At 41.6% G+C, this 20,926-nt stretch overlaps 1 protein-coding gene across 5 annotated transcripts in view; it reads right to left on the reverse strand.

Annotated features, from left to right (window-relative positions):
• Positions 1–3,400: 3,400 nt before the first annotated feature.
• Positions 3,401–20,926, reverse strand: part of LOC138758823 (myosin phosphatase Rho-interacting protein-like) — a 260,679-nt gene continuing 243,153 nt past the window's right edge. For all 5 annotated transcript variants that reach the window (XM_069928231.1, XM_069928232.1, XM_069928233.1 and 2 more), the window contains 6 exons: positions 19,878–20,037; positions 19,072–19,191; positions 15,543–15,629; positions 13,437–13,596; positions 12,837–12,922; positions 3,401–5,254 (listed from right to left, as the gene is read on the reverse strand). In XM_069928231.1, coding sequence (XP_069784332.1) covers positions 5,195–5,254; positions 12,837–12,922; positions 13,437–13,596; positions 15,543–15,629; positions 19,072–19,191; positions 19,878–20,037 — 673 coding nt within the window. In that variant the 3' untranslated portion in view covers positions 3,401–5,194. The remainder of the gene's footprint in view (positions 5,255–12,836; positions 12,923–13,436; positions 13,597–15,542; positions 15,630–19,071; positions 19,192–19,877; positions 20,038–20,926) is intronic.

Genomic DNA, 20,926 nt, shown 5'->3' on the forward strand with positions numbered 1-20,926 from the left:
GCGGCAGCCAACAGTCCGTTGCAGAGGTCGGCCACCTAAAAGACAAGACAAACCTTTCTGCTGGTTCTGGGGATGGGGGGCACATGTACTGGTGCTATGGCAGCACTAAAACTCAAAGGAGGCATTGAACTAGTGATTACATCAGCGCATCAAGTGAGTGATTCTGGCTTTTATATGATTCATTCTAAAAATGCCTTGTGTGGTTATTCCATCGTGTCCACTGCGATTCCAATGGCCACAATAACATTCTCAGATGAATGATTCCTCATTTTGTGTGAGGAATTGCTGATTACAATTTAAGGTGGTGCACAGAATTTAACATGTCCAAACTTAAATTATCTTGTTTTTGTGCAGATATTGATCCATTAGGTGAGAAGTGTAAAATTTTTGAAGCTTCTCTGATCCATGTTTTGGGAGTGCCCAAATTTAGAGAGATTCTGGAAAGACACTTTCCAAACTTTATCAAGGACTTTTTAAGATCAAAATAGAACCATGTCCATTAATTGGTTTGTTTGGTTTTTCACGTGAGCCAGATATACCTCTGTCTGCTACTCAGGAGAAAATTTTAGCCTTTATCACGATGACAGCCAAACAAGCAATTTTATTGAAATGGAAAGATGACTCTTCACCTCCCCATATACAGTGGTTACATGATGTAATGTCCTATTTAAGATGGAAAAAATTAGATATAACATTAAATATAGAAAGTTTCAATTTGAAAAGATATGAGGCCCATTCATTGAATGCTATCACGATTGGAAGAATTAAGAATTTTGGATATTCCCTGAAATTCTCTGTCCAATGTCTGTAAATCGCAATCCACTATTCCCCTTTTTATTTTACAGAGGGAGCCTTGATTAGAGGCTGGGGAGAACAGAGAAAGATTAGATTTAGGGTTTTTTGTTTGTTTTCTTTTTATCATTTTTTGGAGGATTAATTTGGCAAATATGGGTTTTAATATGGTCTTATGGATTAATTCAATAACTTATTTCTCATGTGGATTGAGAAACTGTTTAATGTAGTTCCATCCATTTTTTTTTCGTACTTGTATGTATACGAGTTATCGTTATGTTTTCCTTAAAATTTTCTATGTAAGTTTATTTGTTAAAACTCAATAAAAATATTTAAAAGAGATGGCCGAGCTCCAGTCGATGAAGAGCAGCCGTATGTATGAGTCAGTGTTTTCAAGGTGATCCAGAGCTGAGTTGAGAGCCAGTGATATTGGTCGACCGTGGAACGATTGTGACAATAGGCAGATTGCAGTGGGTCCAGATCTTTGCTTAAGCATGTTAATTCTGGTCATGACCAACGTCTCAAAGCATTTCATCAAAGGAGAAGTTAGTGCTACTGGGCAATAGCTGATTGGCATCAGCTATTTGGCAGGAAAGCGAGATTAGGATCCTATTCTGGTGTCAGTGTTGGGGCCACTTTTTACGTTGTAAATAAATGATTTGGAAGATGGAATAGATGGCTTTGTGGCTACATTTGCAGATGATACCAAAATAGCTGGTAGGGCAGGTAGTGTTGAGGATGCCGATAGGCTGCAGAAATGAAGAGAATGGGCAGAAGTGGCAGATGAAATACAATGTTGGAATGTGTATGGTCATGAACTTTGGTGGAAGAAATAAATAAATATTTAGATGCCGATAAAATTCAAAGTTCCAAGGTGCAAAGGGAATTGTGAGTTCTCGTGCAGGATACCCTAAAGGTTAACCTCCAGGTTGAGTCAGTGGTGAAAAAAGCAGATATAATGCTGGCATTCATTTCTAGAGGAACAGCATATAACAGGGATGTAATGATGAGACTCTATAAAGCATTGGTGAGATCTCACTTGGAGTATGGTGTAGTTGTGGGCGCCTTGTTTGAGAAAAGGTGTTTCCTGAGTTGGAGAGAATTCACAGATTTACTAACAATGATACCAGGAATGAAAGGTTTTGCACAGAAGGAATGTTTGTTAGCTCTTGGACTGTATTCATTGGAATATAGAAGGATGAGGGATATTTTGAATCCTGAAAGCCCTGGACAGAGTAGATGTGGCAAGGATATTTCCCATGGTGGGGGATTCTGGATCAAGAGGGTGAAAGGGTATCCATTTAAAACATAGACGTGAAAATATTTATTTACTCAAGGGTCGTGAGTCTGTGGAACTTGTTGCTACAGACAGCTGTGGAAGCAAAGTTGGTGGGTGTATTTAAGGCAGAGATTGACGGATATTTGATTAATCAGAGCATCAAGGGTTATGGAGAGGCCAGGGAGTGGGGCTGAGTGGGATGATGGATCAGCTCGTGATTAGAATAGCAGAGCAGACTTGATGAGCCAATGGGCCTACTTCTGCTCCTATATCTTGTGATCGGGTGCAGACAGTGTCATTCCTGATTATAGTTCTTGCATGCGCTGTGTCCCACCAACTGGTTGGACCAAATCATACACTGGGAAATACCAGCCCTTGAAACACCCACCCCACCAAGGATCACTGGTGTGAGGTATTTGATGTTGGTTGGGAACCACTACTTCCAATTTCTTGCACAGCCACTGTGGCGTTGAAGGGAGTCCATGTCAGTGGAATAGCCAGGATTCCTCTCATTTATCCAGCAGTCTGCTCTGTTGGCTCTGCTTGCAAACTCGTGGGCTACTCTGAGGTAAGTGTTGCATGATTCACCCATTACAAATCTGCCATTGTAACTGCTACCAGCATCCACTGATTTGTCATCCTGTGATGTAGGAAGACATGAACTCACTCTCTCCAGGTTTATAGTTGTGTGTTTAGGAAGGTTATTACTGATTCCCACGGTAATGCAACCCACCATGTGTACCCAGTTTGCATGCTAAATGGTCTACCCATGTAGTTTGCACCAATGTGTGCAATAGCCTCTGGCTGTTCACCCTCCCCCTTAAGAACATACTCCAACTACTCAGTTACATCCTTGACCCAAGCACATGGAAGGTAATACAATCTCTGCAATTCTTACATGGCCACACAACCATCTGTCTGTCACTCTCATTATCGAGTCTCCATCACTATTGTCTTGCCTGCCTATACCCTTACATTCTGGACCTTGGAGCCAGTCACAGTGCCAATGACCTGACAGGTGCTGGTAACCCCTGAAAAAGTCTTTCCCCCAACAGTATCCAAAGTGGTATACCTGTTAATAGGGGGAATGGTCACAGAGAAATCTTGCACTGTCTACTTCCTCCCCTTCCCTCTCCTGGTCACCTATCTCCCAGCTGCCCCTTAGGTGTGACCACCTGAGTGAAATGTTCTAATGTATGTACAGTATATTAATATGTATATGTACTGTATAATTGTTCATATATACATACATCTGGGATGTTCTCAGCGTGCTGGTTAAACAATAATGGGATCTTTATCCAACAAATACGGTCGTTGGAAGTCAAGGTGTTGGTTAGGTGTCTGACAGGGTACTACTTTTATTTAAGGCACCTATTGGTCTCAAGCATTCCTGCATCAGGAACATTACAGATCATAAACTCCTGTACTGGCCTATCAGAGCAGAGATGTAAAAATGCTCCTTCCAATGGTTATCCCATATCCTCAGTGAACTTATCAATTAAGTTAGATTATACAACAGCTTTTACAAGATCACGCTAAATGTCCTTTTCTGCAGCAAGGAGGATTTCCCCATGAATAACAACCTGCATTGCAGCGCAACAATGGCAGATTTTAATGCCACACCTTGGATCTGGAGAGCTCTCATAACACTAAAGATATTTAACATTTAATAATTTGAGAATATGGGAAATTGCTTAACGATGCAGTCATATTAAACACAAAGAGGTTGATTGCAGTTGGTGGGAAGCCTCAGACGTTGGTGTAGGATTTTCTTCAGGCCATCACCGCCTGCTTTCCTCCAGGTCAAAACTGAGATTATCTTCATTTAGTTCATTTCTGTATGTATCTCCTCAGAAAAGGAATCAGTCCACACTCGTACAGAAAGCCCTGGACAAAATTCTTGCTTGGTAAATAACACTTGCATCATTCAATGATGCGTTTAATAACTGCTGCCCTCTTATTCGTTACCATTGTCATTGGGAATATGTTAAAATCCTGTGAAATAAGTTGAAGCTCAACCACACAAGCTTGATAGAAGTGACCAAACCTCCTGCTTAGCTAGATCATTCAACAGCCCGACATTTCACACCCTCCTCCACTGAAACCAATGCATCATATCACCATCAAGATGTCTTCTGCAAAGCCTTCTAAAGCACCATCATTGCCACTGAGAAAACCAAAAGCAGGCATTTGGAAACACCACTAACTTCATTATCCAATTAGTTCCACAATGCCCTGACTTGAAAACATGTTCTGCCTTTGTTTCAAGGTCAAAAACATGACATTCCATATCTACAGCTGAGAGAATTCAGTAATTACATAGACTGTCGGTTCAAAGGAATCAATAAATATAAGCGGTGACACCCACAATGTGAGCAAATTAGAAACAAATCCCCAAAATGTTAACTTACAAACCAACTTTAGCCACTGCTCACCCTTTACAGCCTCCCCATTCATTGCCATCACTTGCTATTTGAGCATTTTAATGCCTCAGCTTCCAATACCACTAACATCCCTAACCATTGGGGTTTGACAGTCAAGTACTCTCGTTGTAGATCCATTCTCAGTGGGAATACCTACGGTGCTATCCACAAGAAGCAGGCAAAGACTGGAATTGATCTTTGGCCTAAAAATTGTTCTTTGATTTTGTGTCTGCCTACCTCTTCAATTCTCTAGTCAGCTCGTGGCTTTGAAGTAGGTGGTCTATTGGCAAATGGACAAGAAAATGACCTGAGTAAATTAGAAAGGCTCTGTTGTGTCACTAAAATGGTAATCTGTCAGCCTGCACCTAATGGCTAAATGACTGTCTCCTGCCTGGGTAATAATTAAAAAGAGCAGCAAAAATCAGGCTCGTTTTGTGTAGGGAATGGTACAGGAAGTATGTTTCTAGAAGGGCTAAGTAATTAACAAAAACATTACTTGAGAGAGCCTTTTCTCTTCAACAATGCTAATTAAGGGCAACATCAGGGCGAGGTGAATGAACATGATGTGGGCATTGAGGACTGAAGTGCAAAGTCAGAAAGGACTCATGTTCTTTGAGGGATTAATTATTGTTAATGTGAGGCAGTTCATTGAATGAGAAGGTACAGATATGGCCTGAGGCAATGACGTCCCATTTGCCTTCTAATCTTTGGGTTCAAAGAGTTTCATCCGTTCTTGCACTGTGAGACCTTCCTTCAGGCTCTGTAGAGACAGAGAAAGAGATGCAAGTCACACACAATGATCATTATTACTTCTGTTCTACAAATGGGATGCTTTGCTTTTATCCGAAATGTGGACAGGATTGTAGTCAGTTGTATTTAATTACTGTGGCTCTTCAATTCTGAAGTGAATCATATTGAATCAGTGAATTAAACATTTGTTCACAATTAATGCAAGAGCTCCACGTAAATGCATCAGTTCCCTCTCCCATCCCAAACAACTAATCAGGCTGTGAATAAAGTAGGTTCATCTCTGCACTTAACCACTGCCAAAAAACGTACGTGATGCCACTCACTCAGAAAGTCAGTGTTGATATTTCCTGACCTATGAATGGAATGTCAACCTACAGCAATGTCACTCTTTACATAGGCCTAACATGGAAAGAGCCAATTAAACCACATCACTGCTTCAGTTCATAATTGTTTTAAAGTGTTCATGTACCTTTAAACTAAACACATCCAGAAGAAAGTTTAAATAAATAAAGAGTGAAATTCTAGAACATTCTACAGACCAGTGAGGAAGAAAATATATATGTACTTGGATGGACAAGGCTGATTAGGGATAGACAGCATCATTTTGTGAGACATGTCTCACTAATCTGATGGAGACCAAGAGGGTTGATCAGGGCAGAGTTGTAGACAGTGTATATATGGATTTCACCAAGGCATTCGATAAGGTTCCATACAGTAGGCTGCTCTGGAAGGTTCGATCACATGGATAGAAAATTGGCTTACTATAGTAAAGCAGAGGGTTGTTCTTCAGACTAGAGGCCTTGTACTGTTTTCCATCTGTATCAATAATTGAGATGAAAACTTATGTCGTAATTCTCAAGTTATATGGTTATATTCTGTTTTATGTTTATATTGTGTACATGGATATGAGGGGATTGGAGGGTTATGGACGGAGAGTGGGAGGGGGGAGCTAGTGGAGTTGCTTAAGTGAACCGGGGCGGACTTGTAGGGCCGATATGGCCTGTTTCCACACTGTAAACTGTTATATGGTTATATAGTTTGCGGATGACCCTAAAATGTCTGGTACTGTGGAGAGTGAAGACAGCAGGATCTTGATCAGTTTGGCAAGTAGGCAGTGGAATGGTTGATGGAATTTATTATTGAGAAATGCAAGACGAGTTGCACTTTGGGAGGTCTTATGAGGGATCTGGGGAGTCTTGCAGAGCAGAGGGATCTAGGAGTACAGCTACATAGTACCTTGAAGATGGAGAGGCAAAAAAGGTTTGGAGCATTGACCTTAATCAGTCAGGGTACTGTGTATAAACGTTGGGAGATTATGCTGCATTTCTCCAAAACGTTGGCGAGGCCCCTTTGATCTACAATGCTTGTAGCAACCATGATTCCAATTTAAATTGCCATCTGCCTACACGTGATCTGCTCTTCTCTAAAACCTGCCTGTTCAAGTGTTAGACAAAACACCTCCTCAACCCTGCTATTATATCTCCCTCCACTACTTCCTTGACAGCATGAATTTTTGTGTAAAAAAACCTGTCTCATAAATCTTTAAACCTACCTCATTACCTCCCAGTATTTGACATTTCCACCTTGGGGAAAGAAAATCTATCCTAGCTTTCCTTCTCATAACTTCTGTCAGGTCGCTGCTCAGCATCCTCTGCTCCAAAGAAAACAATCATATTTTCCAACCTTTCCACATACACAATACTCTCCAATCCAGGCGACACGGAGGTGAATCTTCTCGGCATTTCCACATCCTTCCCGTAATAGTGAGCAGTTGTGGTCTAACCAAAGGTTTATACAGCAGCAACATGACTTCCCAACTTTCATACTCAATGAAGTGACCAATGAAAGGAAGAATGCCCTACACCTTCTTTACTATCCTATCCACTAGTGTTGCCACTTTCAGGGAGCTATAGAAATGCACATCAATATCCCTGTGTACATCAATACTCCAGAGTGTCTTGCCATTTACTGTATACATTTATTGTTACATTGAAGTTTCCAAAATGCAATGCCTCACACTTGTCCATATTAAATTCTATTTGCCTTAACTCTGCCAATATTTCCATTTAGTTGATATCCTGCTGCATCCTTTAACAATCTTCCTCTGTATCAATAGCACTGCCAATTTTCTTATTGCCTACAAACTCAATCATTTTTGTCTAAATCATTGATATCTTTGGCTTGGCTTCGCGGACGAAGATTTATGGAGGGGGTAAAAAGTCCACGTCAGCTGCAGGCTCGTTTGTGGCTGACCAGTCCGATGCGGGACAGGCAGACACGATTGCAGCGGTTGCAAGGGAAAATTGGTTGGTTGGGGTTGGGTGTTGGGTTTTTCCTCCTTTGCCTTTTGTCAGTGAGGTGGGCTCTGCGGTCTTCTTCAAAGGAGGCTGCTGCCCGCCAAACTGTGAGGCGCCAAGATGCACGGTTTGAGGCGTTATCAGCCCACTGGCGGTGGTCAATGTGGCAGGCACCAAGAGATTTCTTTAGGCAGTCCTTGTACCTTTTCTTTGGTGCACCTCTGTCACGGTGGCCAGTGGAGAGCTCGCCATATAATACGATCTTGGGAAGGCGATGGTCCTCCATTCTGGAGACGTGACCCATCCAGCGCAGCTGGATCTTCAGCAGCGTGGACTCGATGCTGTCAACCTCTGCCATCTCGAGTACCTCGACGTGAGCGCTCCAATGGATGTTGAGGATGGAGCGGAGACAACGCTGGTGGAAGCGTTCTAGGAGCCGTAGGTGGTGCCGGTAGAGGACCCATGATTCGGAGCCGAACAGGAGTGTGGGTATGACAACGGCTCTGTATACGCTTATCTTTGTGAGGTTTTTCAGTTGGTTATATATTATATAAAACCCCTTCACCACTAACTTCTGTCTTCTATGGCTAAGCCAATTTTAAATCTAATCTTCAATTCTCCATGAATCCCAAGTGCCCTAATCTCTGGATCAACCTTACCATGAGGGGCTTTGTCAAAAGTTTTACAAATTCTTTGCAGGCCACGTCCACTGCCCGATCCTCATTACTGTTTGTCACCTCCTCAAGAAAGGCAAGAAGCTTATAAGATTTGAAGTCCTCTGCACAAAGCCATGCTCACTGTTCTTGCTAAATCCATGTTTTTTTCAGATGTGTGGAGATTCTATCCCTATGAATCTTCTCCAGTAATTTCCCAACTATGTGTATATAAACCTATAATTTCCTTTTCTTAAAAGTTTAGACATACATCTTGGTAACAGGCCATTTCGTCCCACAAGTCCGTGCTGCCGAATTTACATCCAATTAACCTACACCCCTGGTAAGTTTCAAATGGTGGGAAGAAAGTGGAGCCCCCCGGAGGAAACCCACACAGGCACGAGGAGAACGTACTAATTCCTTACAGACAGCGCAGGATTTTAACCCCAGTCCCAATCGCTGGCGCTGTAAAGGCGTTGAGCTAACAGCTACACCATTCGTCCCACTCTTCCTGGTTGACCCCTACTGCTCTTAAACTGGGGAACTATATTGGCTATTCTCTTGTTCTCTAGAACTCACAGGTGGCTAAAGAGGATAGAGAGATCTCTGTCAAGGCACTAACAATATCCCTTCTTGCCTCTCTCAACAACCTGGGATAGATCCCATCAGGCCCTGAAGATTTGTGACAGCAAATGTGGACAAATAACAGGCAACAAAAGTGGATTTTGAAAATAAATAAAGGAGGCTTCAGTCTAGGAAAGTGTTTGTGGAGATTTGGTAGTTAGGGCACTGAGCCAAGGGAAAGAGTTAAATCCCTAGAAAGAGATGATGAATTTAAACAAGGATAGTGTCATACTGATAATATAGAGCAAAAGTTGCAGACATTGTTTAAAAGTATGATCTAAGTTAAAGATATCCACCAGAAGGAGTGGTTGAAGAACTTTTTTAGTTTACCCAAAGGCTCAAGAGGTGTCACTTAAACTTCTTAATGGAATATCAAACCCTACAAATTTATTCTAAACTGCTAAAATATAGTAAGTTTCACCACTTTACCCAGAGTGTCAACAGAGTTGAAACATGGACCCCAGCTGCTAGTGGAGCAATGTTTAAAGAAACATGAGACAGGTATTTCAAGATTATCAACTTGTTCCCTTTTGAACCCACAGGGTTTTCTAGTTCTGCCCTCAGATTCTCTTGACTGATGCCATGAAAAAAGTTCAGGAAGGAAAGGCTTCAGAATGGCCATAAAAATCTATTCACATAACCTCCAACTGGATGCAATGATTAGCATAAAACAAGATACTGTATTTCTCCAACATAATGACATGAATCTATTTCATATTGTTCTTCACCATACTTCCCACTCAACCTCCAGTAAACCACTAGCTATTATATACTTGAACACCAAATATAAAAAAAAACAAGGCATATGCTTGCAAAAATAGGGCGTACAACCATCCTGATACCTGCAATACAGCAGACTTGACACATTGTTCATTTGCATCTTTCCCATGTGACCTATTCTATTACAACCCTTTTGAAGAAACAAGAAGAAAAATATAGAGTATCAGTAAAGACAGGTAAAGCAATCAATCATGTTATAGCAGAACAATACTGGCTTTCTTGTTGGACAAGAAAAAATATTATGTCAAAGGCATGTGTGCTCCAACCTCCAGCTTCATATCCAGGTCCATACATCATGCATACATTTATCTGAAGGGAGGACATCCTACAATGGCAGTAACACTTAGACCAGTAGTGGCACTAATGTACAACCCCAGCGGCTGGAATGAAATTGCTAAGAAGCTTTTTATGTTCTTAAAATGTCCCCCAAGCTCTAATAATTAAAAGCAAAAAGAAACCAGTTCTATTATGTTTTGAGATCATAGTTGAGCCTGTAATTTTCTCACTTTACTGCCCTGATTCTTAATGGCCCCAAAGTCTATCCATTTGCAATTTGTCTCTTCCTCCTGCCAACCATGAATAACTCACATTTCTGACAGAGCTGACATTGCTGACCTCATTGAAAGGAACATAATTTACTAGGATAGTAAAGAGATTTTCGGATGTTGCCCGGACTTCAGGAACTGAGTTACAGGGAAAGGGTAAACAGGTTAGGATTTTATTCCCTGGAGCGTAGAAGAATGAGGGGAGATTTGATGGAGGTATTTAAAATTATGAGGGGGATAGATAGAGTAAATGTAGATAGGCTTTTCCCACTGAGGGTGGGTGAGATTCAAACAAGAGGTCATAGGAAAAAGGGGAAATGTTTAGGGGGAACAAGAGGGGGAACTTCTTCACTCAGAGAGTGTTGGGAGTTTGAAGCAAGCTGCAAGATGAAGTGGTAGATGTGGGCTCAGTTTTAACATTTAAAGGAAATTTGGACAGGTATATGGATGGGAGCGGTATGTTGGGCTATGGACTGAATGCAGGTCAGTGGGACTATCTAAGAAAAAGTGGTTCGGCACAGACTAGAGGGGCCGAAGTGGCCTGTTTCTGTGCTGTAATTGTTCTATTGTTCTAATTACCAACTAGATGGATCCACAAATAATGTTTTCCTTTGCTGGGATATCAAGAACTGAGGTACATGGTGCAGGCCATTCAGGACAAAGAGGAAAGGACATTTCTTCACCAAGTGGTAGCAAACTTGGGATTATGCCTGTGGAGACTAGTTGTTGAGTTTATTCAAGGCAGATACTGATTTTTGAACAATATGGGGTTTGTAACAAAAAAGAGCAACGATTAGAGTGATGAGTCACCATCTTATGAATGTGAAACAGGTGCAAGGGTTTCAATGGCCTATTTCTACTTCTGTTTACATTCTTTAAACCCATTTAACATCAAGTACATTTGCACACTCTTCCTCACAGCTGACTTACCCTCCTATCTTTGAATTACAATTCAATATAATAAACATTGGTATTCCATCTCAGTCATAAAGTGTGTATCGATAATGATTCATCGAATATAGAACAATACAGGCCTACAATTCCCAATGTTGTGCAAACCAAAATGAACCTAGCATCAATTTAACTCTTCCCGTAACCCTCTTTTTTTTCTTCCATCCATGATTAATTCCTTCGGCACTCGGTAGATAAAGCACTCCTAATGCTTAGACTATTGATCTTAGTTAACCTTTAATAGTGTTTGTTGCATGCTCAAAAAAAACTCCAGATATTGGAGATTCCCAGCAGGTCGGGTGGCATCTGCAGGGAAAAATAATCAAGGCGGCAAGTCTTGCATCAGAATTGGGAAAAATTGGAAATTAAATTAATTTCTAACTTTTTCCATTCTTCATCAAAGTCATCAACTTGAATTGTTATCCATCTCTCTCATCACTGAATATTTCATCATTGTTTTTATTTGAAATGTAAAAGATTTGCCAACAATTTTTCTTCTCATAAAATCATGGTAACTCTGTCTAATCATGACCAGGAGTGGAATTTGGCCATTTGTCGCACTGAGTCTGCTCCGCCATTCTATCATTGCTGATTTATGATCCTGTTAACCCCACTCTGCTGTCTTTTCCCCATAACCCTTGATTTCCTTTCCCATCCTATCTATCTCTGCCTTAAATATCCCCAGACTTGGCCTCCACAGCCATCTAATACCACCTCATGTTACACATCCTCAATGATGGATTCTTGCATTGGATTGAAAATTATGAAGCTAATTTCTCAGTGAAGGAGTCTTTCAACTGAGGGATTTTATACAGCCTAGGCAACAGGTCAGACCAATACACAGAGCAATATAAAAACTGCAGATGCAATCAACAAGCTGCAAGAGGAACTCAGCAGGCCAGGCAACATCCTTGGGTAGAAATTGTTAGTCAATGACTAACAATGCAAGAAAAAGGAGGGGTGCAGAACCTGGGAAGGAGCTAATAGATGATAAGGTATTGGACAGAATGTGAGAGAAGTACAGAGACAGGTAGAGGGAGAGACCAATGGAGTTAGAGAGAAAGGAAAGAACAGAAAAGGTAAAGAAGAGATGGAAACAGTAGAACCAGACAGAGGTGAGGGGACCTAAAATTAGAAAAATCAATGTTGATGCCGTCAGGTTTAAGGTCATCCAGGAGGAATATAATGTGTTGTTCCTCAATTTTACATTTGGACTCATCCAGGTGATGGATGAAGCCAAGGACAGACATGTCTGTGTAGAAATGGTGAAGGAAATTAAAACGGTTAGCAACCAGGAGTTCTAGTTTGGACCGAGCGCAGGCACTCAGCAACGTGGTCACCCTCTGTGTTTGACAGCATTAGGCCTAGCTCTAGAACTACAGCTAATGCAGGGTGATCGGGGCAAGAAATCTATGAAAGTCCTGACCATCACCTTTTGATGAAATTTGGGATGCAGGAGGGGGAGTGGGTGGTATTCTAGACTTCCTTCACACAAAAGTAAATTTAAGACAACTAGGAATGTCTAAATAATAGATCATACATGCACCATGAAATATGTTCAAAAGTAGTGAGATTTCGTGAGATTCACACATATCTACTTGAAATACATTTATCCAGATGCTTTGTTTCTTTTTAACTGATTAATAAACATTATTCCAATAAAAGAGGTGCCAGAAAGGGCAGAGAGATATTCACAGGTTCAATATATTGCCGGCCAGTTTTTCTCTGTGGCCAAAACTCACCTTCGATCTCAGAGATCTTATGAATCTGCCAGAACCCGGCTCGTCCTTCTTCAAAAAGTCAGGGTTACTTTTTGATTTCATGATGTCTGACAGCGACAGATTAAAACAAAACAGAGAAGCAGAGATGTTAAATTAAGATAAATGGAAATCAATTAACTGTTTAGATTTTGCCCAAAGTTAATAGATCTACTGAGGAGAAGAACAACGCACCTTCTCACATTCTGGGATGCTCATGTATGGGACGACAATGAATAATCACCAGTTGGGGTCCATGTCCCTGAGCACTGCTTCACAACTATGACCTCGATGGAATCACTCAAGCTCAACATCGAAGTGTAAAGAAGAATAGGAGGGAAAAAGAGAAAGCCAACCTGGGCCTTGAGTATGGTTTGCTGTTTTTATTAATCCTAATTCCCAGATTTACATTTATTCCAAAGTAAAGGTCGTCTCATTTAAACATCCCAGAAATTGACCAGAAGGAATTAAGGATTCTGTGGTTCAGTCAGATGCATTTACCACAGAAAAGAACAGACTGCTTCTCTGACGTGTGTGCAGATAACACATTTTTGAAATTTGAAATAAAGGATCTGCCATCCTTACCATAGCCAGCAACATCACAGTCTATTGTCTTCTCTCCCATTGCTTCAGTGATAACTTTTAGTTTTTCTTTCAGCCGGTTGACATCACAATCAGCCTTTGCTCGAACAATACTCAGCTCAGTGTAGATGCCTTTATACTTATCTGTAGCGTACTTCTTGTCCTTAAAAAAAATACAAAAAGAAACCATTAAATTAACTGATTTTGTTTATTAAATCAGAAAGAGGATTGTATAGGTCTTTGAGAAGAAAAGTTCACATTTATCGTGGAAAAAATATCTCAAACGTTTTTACAGTAATGCTTTCTAGGAGATTAAACAATGAGATCTCAAGGAAGCTGTTTAGGAATTAGAATGCTGGTTAGGTCATGATTCAGTTAGTAATATTGCAAGTGTTACAGGGCTCAGGTGGAAAAAAGGAATGGAATTAACTACATTAAATACAGTATACAACATGGTAATAGGTTTACGTACAGGGCGGCATGGTTAGAGTAGAGGTTAGCACAACGCTATTACAGCACCAGCGACCTAGGTTCGAAGCTGTCTGTAAGGAGTTTGTACGTTCTCCCCGTGTCTGCATGAATTTCCTTTGGGTGCTCCCGTTTCCTCCCACCCTTCAAAAATGTACAGGGGTTGAAGGTTAATTGGGGTATTTGGGTGGGGGGGCATGGATTCATGAGCCAGAAGGGCCTGTTATTTGCCAGATGTCAAAATTTAAAACTAAAAAAAATAAAATTTAAAAATACAAGATTAGAGTCATGTGATTGAATCAAAGGCCAAGAAGCATAAACACTTAAGTCGATTTTCTCAATGTTGAGTGGAGATCCCTCTTGGGGAAGTCAGAGTTCCTTGTTTCCACTTTCTACTCCTATCTCATTTTTGAATTCTTTAACACGTTTAAAAAGAATTATTACTGCTTGAATGCTGTAATTTGTTTAAGAATTCATCACTTTCAATGAAGCACTTTATATTACCAGAACCAAGTATGAAATATCTTCTAATTTGTTTCTACATCTCACGTTATTCACATGACTCTGAAGATGTCTCATCAATTCCATTTATCATCTTCAACAATTGAAATATTTCAGAAAAAAGCAGCTTTAGTTTCTCCTTACTTCTGTACCTCTCAAGTTCTTCATATGATTCCCATTTAGCTTCTATAAGTGCACTGTGGAAGGTATACTGCCTGGTTGTATCACAGCCTGGCTTGGGAATTCAAGTGCCATGGAATACAGAAGCAAACCTGGCCAGGTCTATCACAAGCTCTGACTTTCTAACCGTTGCAGACACTGGCTCAAAAGGCAGCAATATCATAAAGGACCCCATCTCCCTAATCACAGGGTCAGCACCCAGGGGGGATCATCTGTGGGCACTGCCCTCCATCCCTGGCCGTCAGACCAGCTCCACTCCCTCCTGTGTCAGTAGCGTCTAAGTTGACACACGTTAGTGACTATCCCCCCTGCCCCCGGCCGCGACACTAGGATGCATCAAGCTTGATGCAATAAAAAGAGTGCCTTTTTGTCCCACCCTGGATGGATGGCCTCAATGACAGGTAGGGACCTGTTAGCACCACCTCCCCCCTCAACAGGTTGGATCCTGTCAGCATTCCCTCCCTCCCCATCCCCCGCCCCTCTCTAACTTGCTAATGCCCCACTCTTATAAACGTTCTGGCACCAACCCTGGCTAGTCACAAGTTTTGGGAAGAAGGGACAGTAGACAACTCCAGCACCTCTAGGTTCACTTTTGCTACTGGCTCTTGAACCTCCCAGCACGACCCTAACAATAAACTATTCTGGGACCCAAAAAGACCTGTTTGCACTAATGAAACGGCAATTTTTATTTACCTTGCATGAACTGCAATTATTTATTATCTATTTTTTATCTATTTCTGTTTTGCGGTAAATTTAATGTATACAATTGTTTTATTTTAAACAAAAGTACCTGTTTGGCTGCAGCAAGAATTTTGGTGCATCGCACATCTTACCATATGTATGACAATAAACTGTGGCTTTCAGCCTTGTTTGGTGAAGATTCCAAAACTTTAGATATGATCTCACCCTGGTTTTACATAATGGCTGGAATTTATTTGCCACATATCTGCATTCACTTACCCTCAGTGCAGACTGTAGTTCATCCTTTAGAGAATTAATCTCCTGCTTCAGATACTGGATTTCAGATTCTTTGACCCGCAATAAAACCTACAAATTTTAGAAAGTTAGAAACATCAGAGTTTTTACATTTTTCCTCATGATAATTTGTGAGATTTATTCAAGGGATTTGGGCAGATAGAAAGACAGGAAATGTGCAAGACTTTATGCAATGAAATAAGTCTGGGTGCAAGTGTGAAGTTTTTCTTATATAACATTCCAGCATAGTGCAGGGCCATCAGCCCACGATGTTGTGCCGACCTTTGTAAATAGTCTAACCCTTCCCTCCCTCACACCCATAAGCCTCTATTTTCTTTCATCTGTGTGTTAGTCAAAGACTCTCTTAAATGTCCCTATTGTACCAGCCTCCACCACCACCCCATGCAGTGCATTCCAGGCACCACCAGTCCCTGAGTAAAAAACATGCCTACCTAAGCTTTCTTTCACTTACCTTAAAGTTTAAGGCTTAAGCAGATCGTTGCTATTGTCACCCCAGGAAAAAGATGCTGGCTGTCCACTCAATCTAATCCCTTCAAAACCTTACATACCTCTATTAAGGCACCTCTCATCTTTCAAATTTTACATACAGCACAGTAACAGGCCTATGCCACCTGATTACACCCCTGGTACATTTTAAAGTGTGGGAAGAAACTGAAGACCTTGGGAAAAACCCACACTCACCAAAATGAAAAGCCCTAGCTCTGTCAACCTTGGTACATGAGACACGTTCTCCAATGCAGACAACATCCTGGTAAATGTCCTCTGCCCCCTCTCTGAAGCATCCACATCCTTTCCATAATGAGGAGATCAAACTTATGGATTAACTAGAGTTTTAAATAGCTGCAACATTACCTCATGACTTTTGAACTCAATTGCCCGATTTATGAAATCTCATCGGGATCTGAGAGAGTGGGACAGTGAACAATAGAAGGAGAGTTTGAAAAGCAGCGGGAGAGGTAGGCGTGAGGGGCCCAGTGTGTGAGGGGCTCAATCTGGGAGGGGCCCAGTGTGTGACGGGCCTAGTCTGGGACAGGCCCAGTGTGTGAGAGGCTCAGTGTCTGAGGGGCCCAGTGTGTGAGGGGCCTAGTCTGGGAGGGTCCCAGTGTGTGAGGGGCCTAGTGTGTGAGAGGCCGAGTGTGAGGGGCCTAGTCTGGGAGGGGCCCAGTGTGTGAGGGGCCCAATCTGGGAGGGGCCCAGTGTGTGAGGGACCCAGTGTGTGAGTGGCCTAGATGGATTTGGAGGCATTTTGAATTTTTCTTTTAAATTTAGACATATAGCACGGTAACAAGCCATTTCAACCCTTGAGTCCATGCCGCCCAATTTACACCCCATTAACCTACACCCCTGTATGTTTCAAACAGTGGGAGGAATCCGAAATCTCAGGATTTCTGCCTGTGTCACGCGATAGTGAGGGTAGAAATAGGAAGTTGTGGAGGATGAATGCGTGGCTCAGGAGCTGGGGTAGGGATTTAAATTTCTGGATCATTGGGATCTCTTCTGGGGAAGGTCTGATCTGTACATAAGGGACGAGCTGCACTTGAACTGGAGGGGGTGAATGCTGTCTATTTGGACTTTAGTAAGGGTTTTGACAAGGTTCCCCATAAGAGGTTAGTAAGGAAGGTGAAAGCATTAGGTATTAATGATGAAGTAGTGAAATGGATTCAGCAATGGTTGGATGGGAGATGCTAGAGTGGTGGAAAATTGTTTATCAAATGGAGACCGGTGACGAGTGGAGTGCCTCAGGGATTGGTACTGGGACCATTACTGTTTGTCATATATAATAACCATCTAGATGATAGGGTGGCAAATTGGATTAGTAAATTTGCAGATGATACAAAGGTTGGCGGTGTTGTGGGCAGTGAGGAAGATTATCAAAGCTTATAGGGTGATATAGGACAGTTAGAAGAGTGGAGTAGAAGATAGCAGATGGAGTTTAATTCTGATAAATGTGAGGTGCTACATTTTGGTAGGACTAATCAAAACAGGCCATACACATTAAATGGTAGACAATTGAGGGGTGCAGTGGAACAAAGGGATTTAGGAGTCATGGTACATAATTCCCTGAAAGTCGAATCACATGTGGATAGGGTGGTGAAGAAGGCATTTAGTATGTTGGCTTTCATAAATCAGAGTATAGAACACAGGAGTTGGGATGTTATGTTAAAGTTGTATAAGGCATTGGTGAGGCCAAATTTGGAATATTGTGTGCAGTTTTAGTTGCAGAATTACAGGAAGGATATAAAAAGAATAGAGAGAGTGCAGAGGAGGATTACGAGAATGTTGCCGGGGTTTCAGGGTTTGAGTTACAGGGAAAGGTTGAGCAGGCTGGGACTTTATTCCCTGATGCATAAAAGATTGAGGGATGATTTGATAGAGGTATTCAAAATTATAAGGGGGAAAGGATAGAGTCAATGAGGACAGGCTTTTTCCATTGAGAGTGGGGGGGGGGGATTCAAACAAGAGGGCACGGGTTGAGAGTAGAAGAGGTAAAGTTTAAAGGAAACATGAGGGGGAATTTCTTCATGCAGAGGGTGGTCGGGGTGTGGAATGAACTTCCAGTAGAGGTGGTAGAAGCGAGATCGATGTTAATCTTTAAGAAAGATTGGAGAGGTATCTGGACGGGAGAGGTGTGGAGGGTTATGGACCAAATTTGGGTCAGTGGGACTAGGTGGGAGATGTTTCGTATGGACTAGTAGGGCTGAACTGGCCAGTTTCTGTGCTGTAAATGGTTATATATTAGCCCTGGTCCCCATCGCTGGTGCTGTAAAGACTATGCACTAACCGCTATGCCAACTGTGCTACCCCAGATGCAATCACATCCAAAGGAGGCAGTAGGAAGGTAGCTGGGTGAAATCAGGGGAGGGAAGGGGAACTGGCTGACAGAGCAGGGCACCCTTATGGCCATTCCCCTGAGCAACAAGTATATCCTTTGGATACTTCCAGGGGGATGACCTATCTGGGCAAGGAAGCAGTAGCCAGGCCAATAGAACTTTGGTCAGCTATGAGTCTCTGAAAGGAAGGGTGAAGTCGGGTAGAGCAATGATAGTCGTGAGGGAGTCGATAGTCAGGGAACAGACAGGAGATTCTGTGTCTGCGAAAGAGGCTCCAGGATATTGTGTTGGTTCCAGGGTGCTCGGGTCCAGGATGTCTCCAAGTGGGGGCAGAATATTCTTCAAAATTCAGAATTATTATAGAGTACATACATGCTATCACATACAACCCTGAGATTCTTTTTCCTGTGGGTGAGGTAGAATTACCACTTATTGGTTGTGCAAAAAAACTACAGAATGTGTACATGGAAACATAAAGAACTGCAAACAAACTGACAGTGCAATACAGAGGAAAAAAACAAATGAGTCCCTGATTGAGTTCTTCATCCAATCCAGTTATAAAAATCAGTTATGAAAACTGACCATTGGAAAGAGATGACAGAGAAAAACACATGGAATTTCAACAATTGCAAAAGAGATGGTACTCAAGACCCTGTCCTTACCTCTAGTTCGTAGACATCTTTCCCCATTGAGAGGGTTGAGCCAGCACCCTCTTCCTTCCCCTCCCCAGTAATCAACACTCTTAACCGCACAAATTCTGCAGCCAGCTGGTTATTTAGCTCCTGTAAATTAAATGAAAAGATGGTTTCAGGAATATATCTGCCTTCATTTTAACTGTAATCAGTGCAAATCTGGAACATTTACGTCAAAAACTAAACTCAAGTTATTGAGCAAGATTTCAGTCACATTAAAACATGCAACTGCAAGAAGGGGGAATTTCATTGAAACATTTTCAATACTAAAGGCATGGACCGAGAAGTGAGGTTGTTTCCCATGGTGGTACCCTGGATATACCCTGGTTAACGGCAGTTCATGTTTATTTTCATGTATTAAAAATGCAGTACAGGGGATTGTTTTGTGAGCTGAGCAAAGGCAGCATAACTTTTCTATTTTTGGGATTCCTTCATGAGTCTAACAGAGAAAGAACCTGTCCTAGAATCTGGTGGTGCATGATCTCACACTTGTGAATGCACTTACGGGAGGGGGAGGTGAAGAGAGCGTGCCTGGAGTCAGATGAGTCTTGTGTGTTGGCTGCTTTTACACACATTCACATGCACTCACACCCACACGCACATACACACACTCGCACACATGCACTCACATGTGTGCACACATGCACTCTCACACGTGCACACACTCACACACATAACTCACGCATGCGCACACACACATAACTCACACACACACTCACACACATAACTCACATACACATGCTCACACACACGTGTGCACCCACCACCATTCCAACCTGGTTGTGAGCATTCAGCTCCTGATTCTCCCGCTGACATTGTCGAAGTGCCTGCCTTTCAGCCTCCAAAGCCTGAGCCAGGTGAGCATTTTCTAAACACTTGTGGGAGTACTGTTCTGACAGAACTTGCAGCTCACGTTGGATAGAGCTTAATTCCTCTCTGCAAATTAAAAAAATAAGCAAATGTGAGGGCAATCCAATACTACAAAATAAAAGCAGACCTTTATATATATATATATAGAGAGAGAGAGAGAGAGAGAGAGAGAGAGAGATCCAGTTTGGTCACTGTGGATTTAAGAACCTTCATTTAACAGATATCAAGTTCATGATTCAGAAAATTAACTTTTCAAGGTTTGGTTGAAGTTCAGAAAAACACAAAAGCTGCAGTTGCTGGAATCTTGAGCAAAGAGATGTTGGAGGAATTCAGCAGGTCGGACCAGCATCCACGGGAAGAAACAATCGGTCAATGTTTTGGGTCTGGACCTTTTATCAAGACTCAATCTATCTTGCCAATCTACTGTTTTGGCAGATTATTCCTACCCATGGATGCTGCCCGATATTCTTTGTTGGATGAAGATTGCCTATGAACTCTATACCATGGAAAACCTACAGCTGAATAAAGTTCCATCAGTTTGACCTTATTGGACACTCGAGGCAGAGAGAGAGAGAGAGAGAGAAGAAAACGATGAATGCTCCAAATTTCAAATACAACTCATTAATGAAAATCAGTAACTGTAGATGTTTGAAACCTGAAATAAAATAAAAATACTTTGCATTGCTCACTTTGTGTTCTTTCTGACAACAGGTGCCATTTTATCTACCAAAAGGTTTCCAGTATTTATTGTTTTCATTTAATGCTTTAGTCAAATTGGAGAATGAGAGTGAACTTTTCAGGTTGATGGCCTGAGTTCATTATGAATGGTGATTGAAGTAAAGTGTCAATATCGTCTCTTTCTTAACAAATGCTGAGTATTTCGACATGTTCTGTTCTGAAAACATGATAATTAGACTTTCTAATGTTCACCTAGGATAAGAATCGGAGTTATCTG

Source organism: Narcine bancroftii, chromosome 3 (assembly GCF_036971445.1).
Source record: "Narcine bancroftii isolate sNarBan1 chromosome 3, sNarBan1.hap1, whole genome shotgun sequence".
Classification (NCBI taxonomy): domain Eukaryota; kingdom Metazoa; phylum Chordata; class Chondrichthyes; order Torpediniformes; family Narcinidae; genus Narcine; species Narcine bancroftii.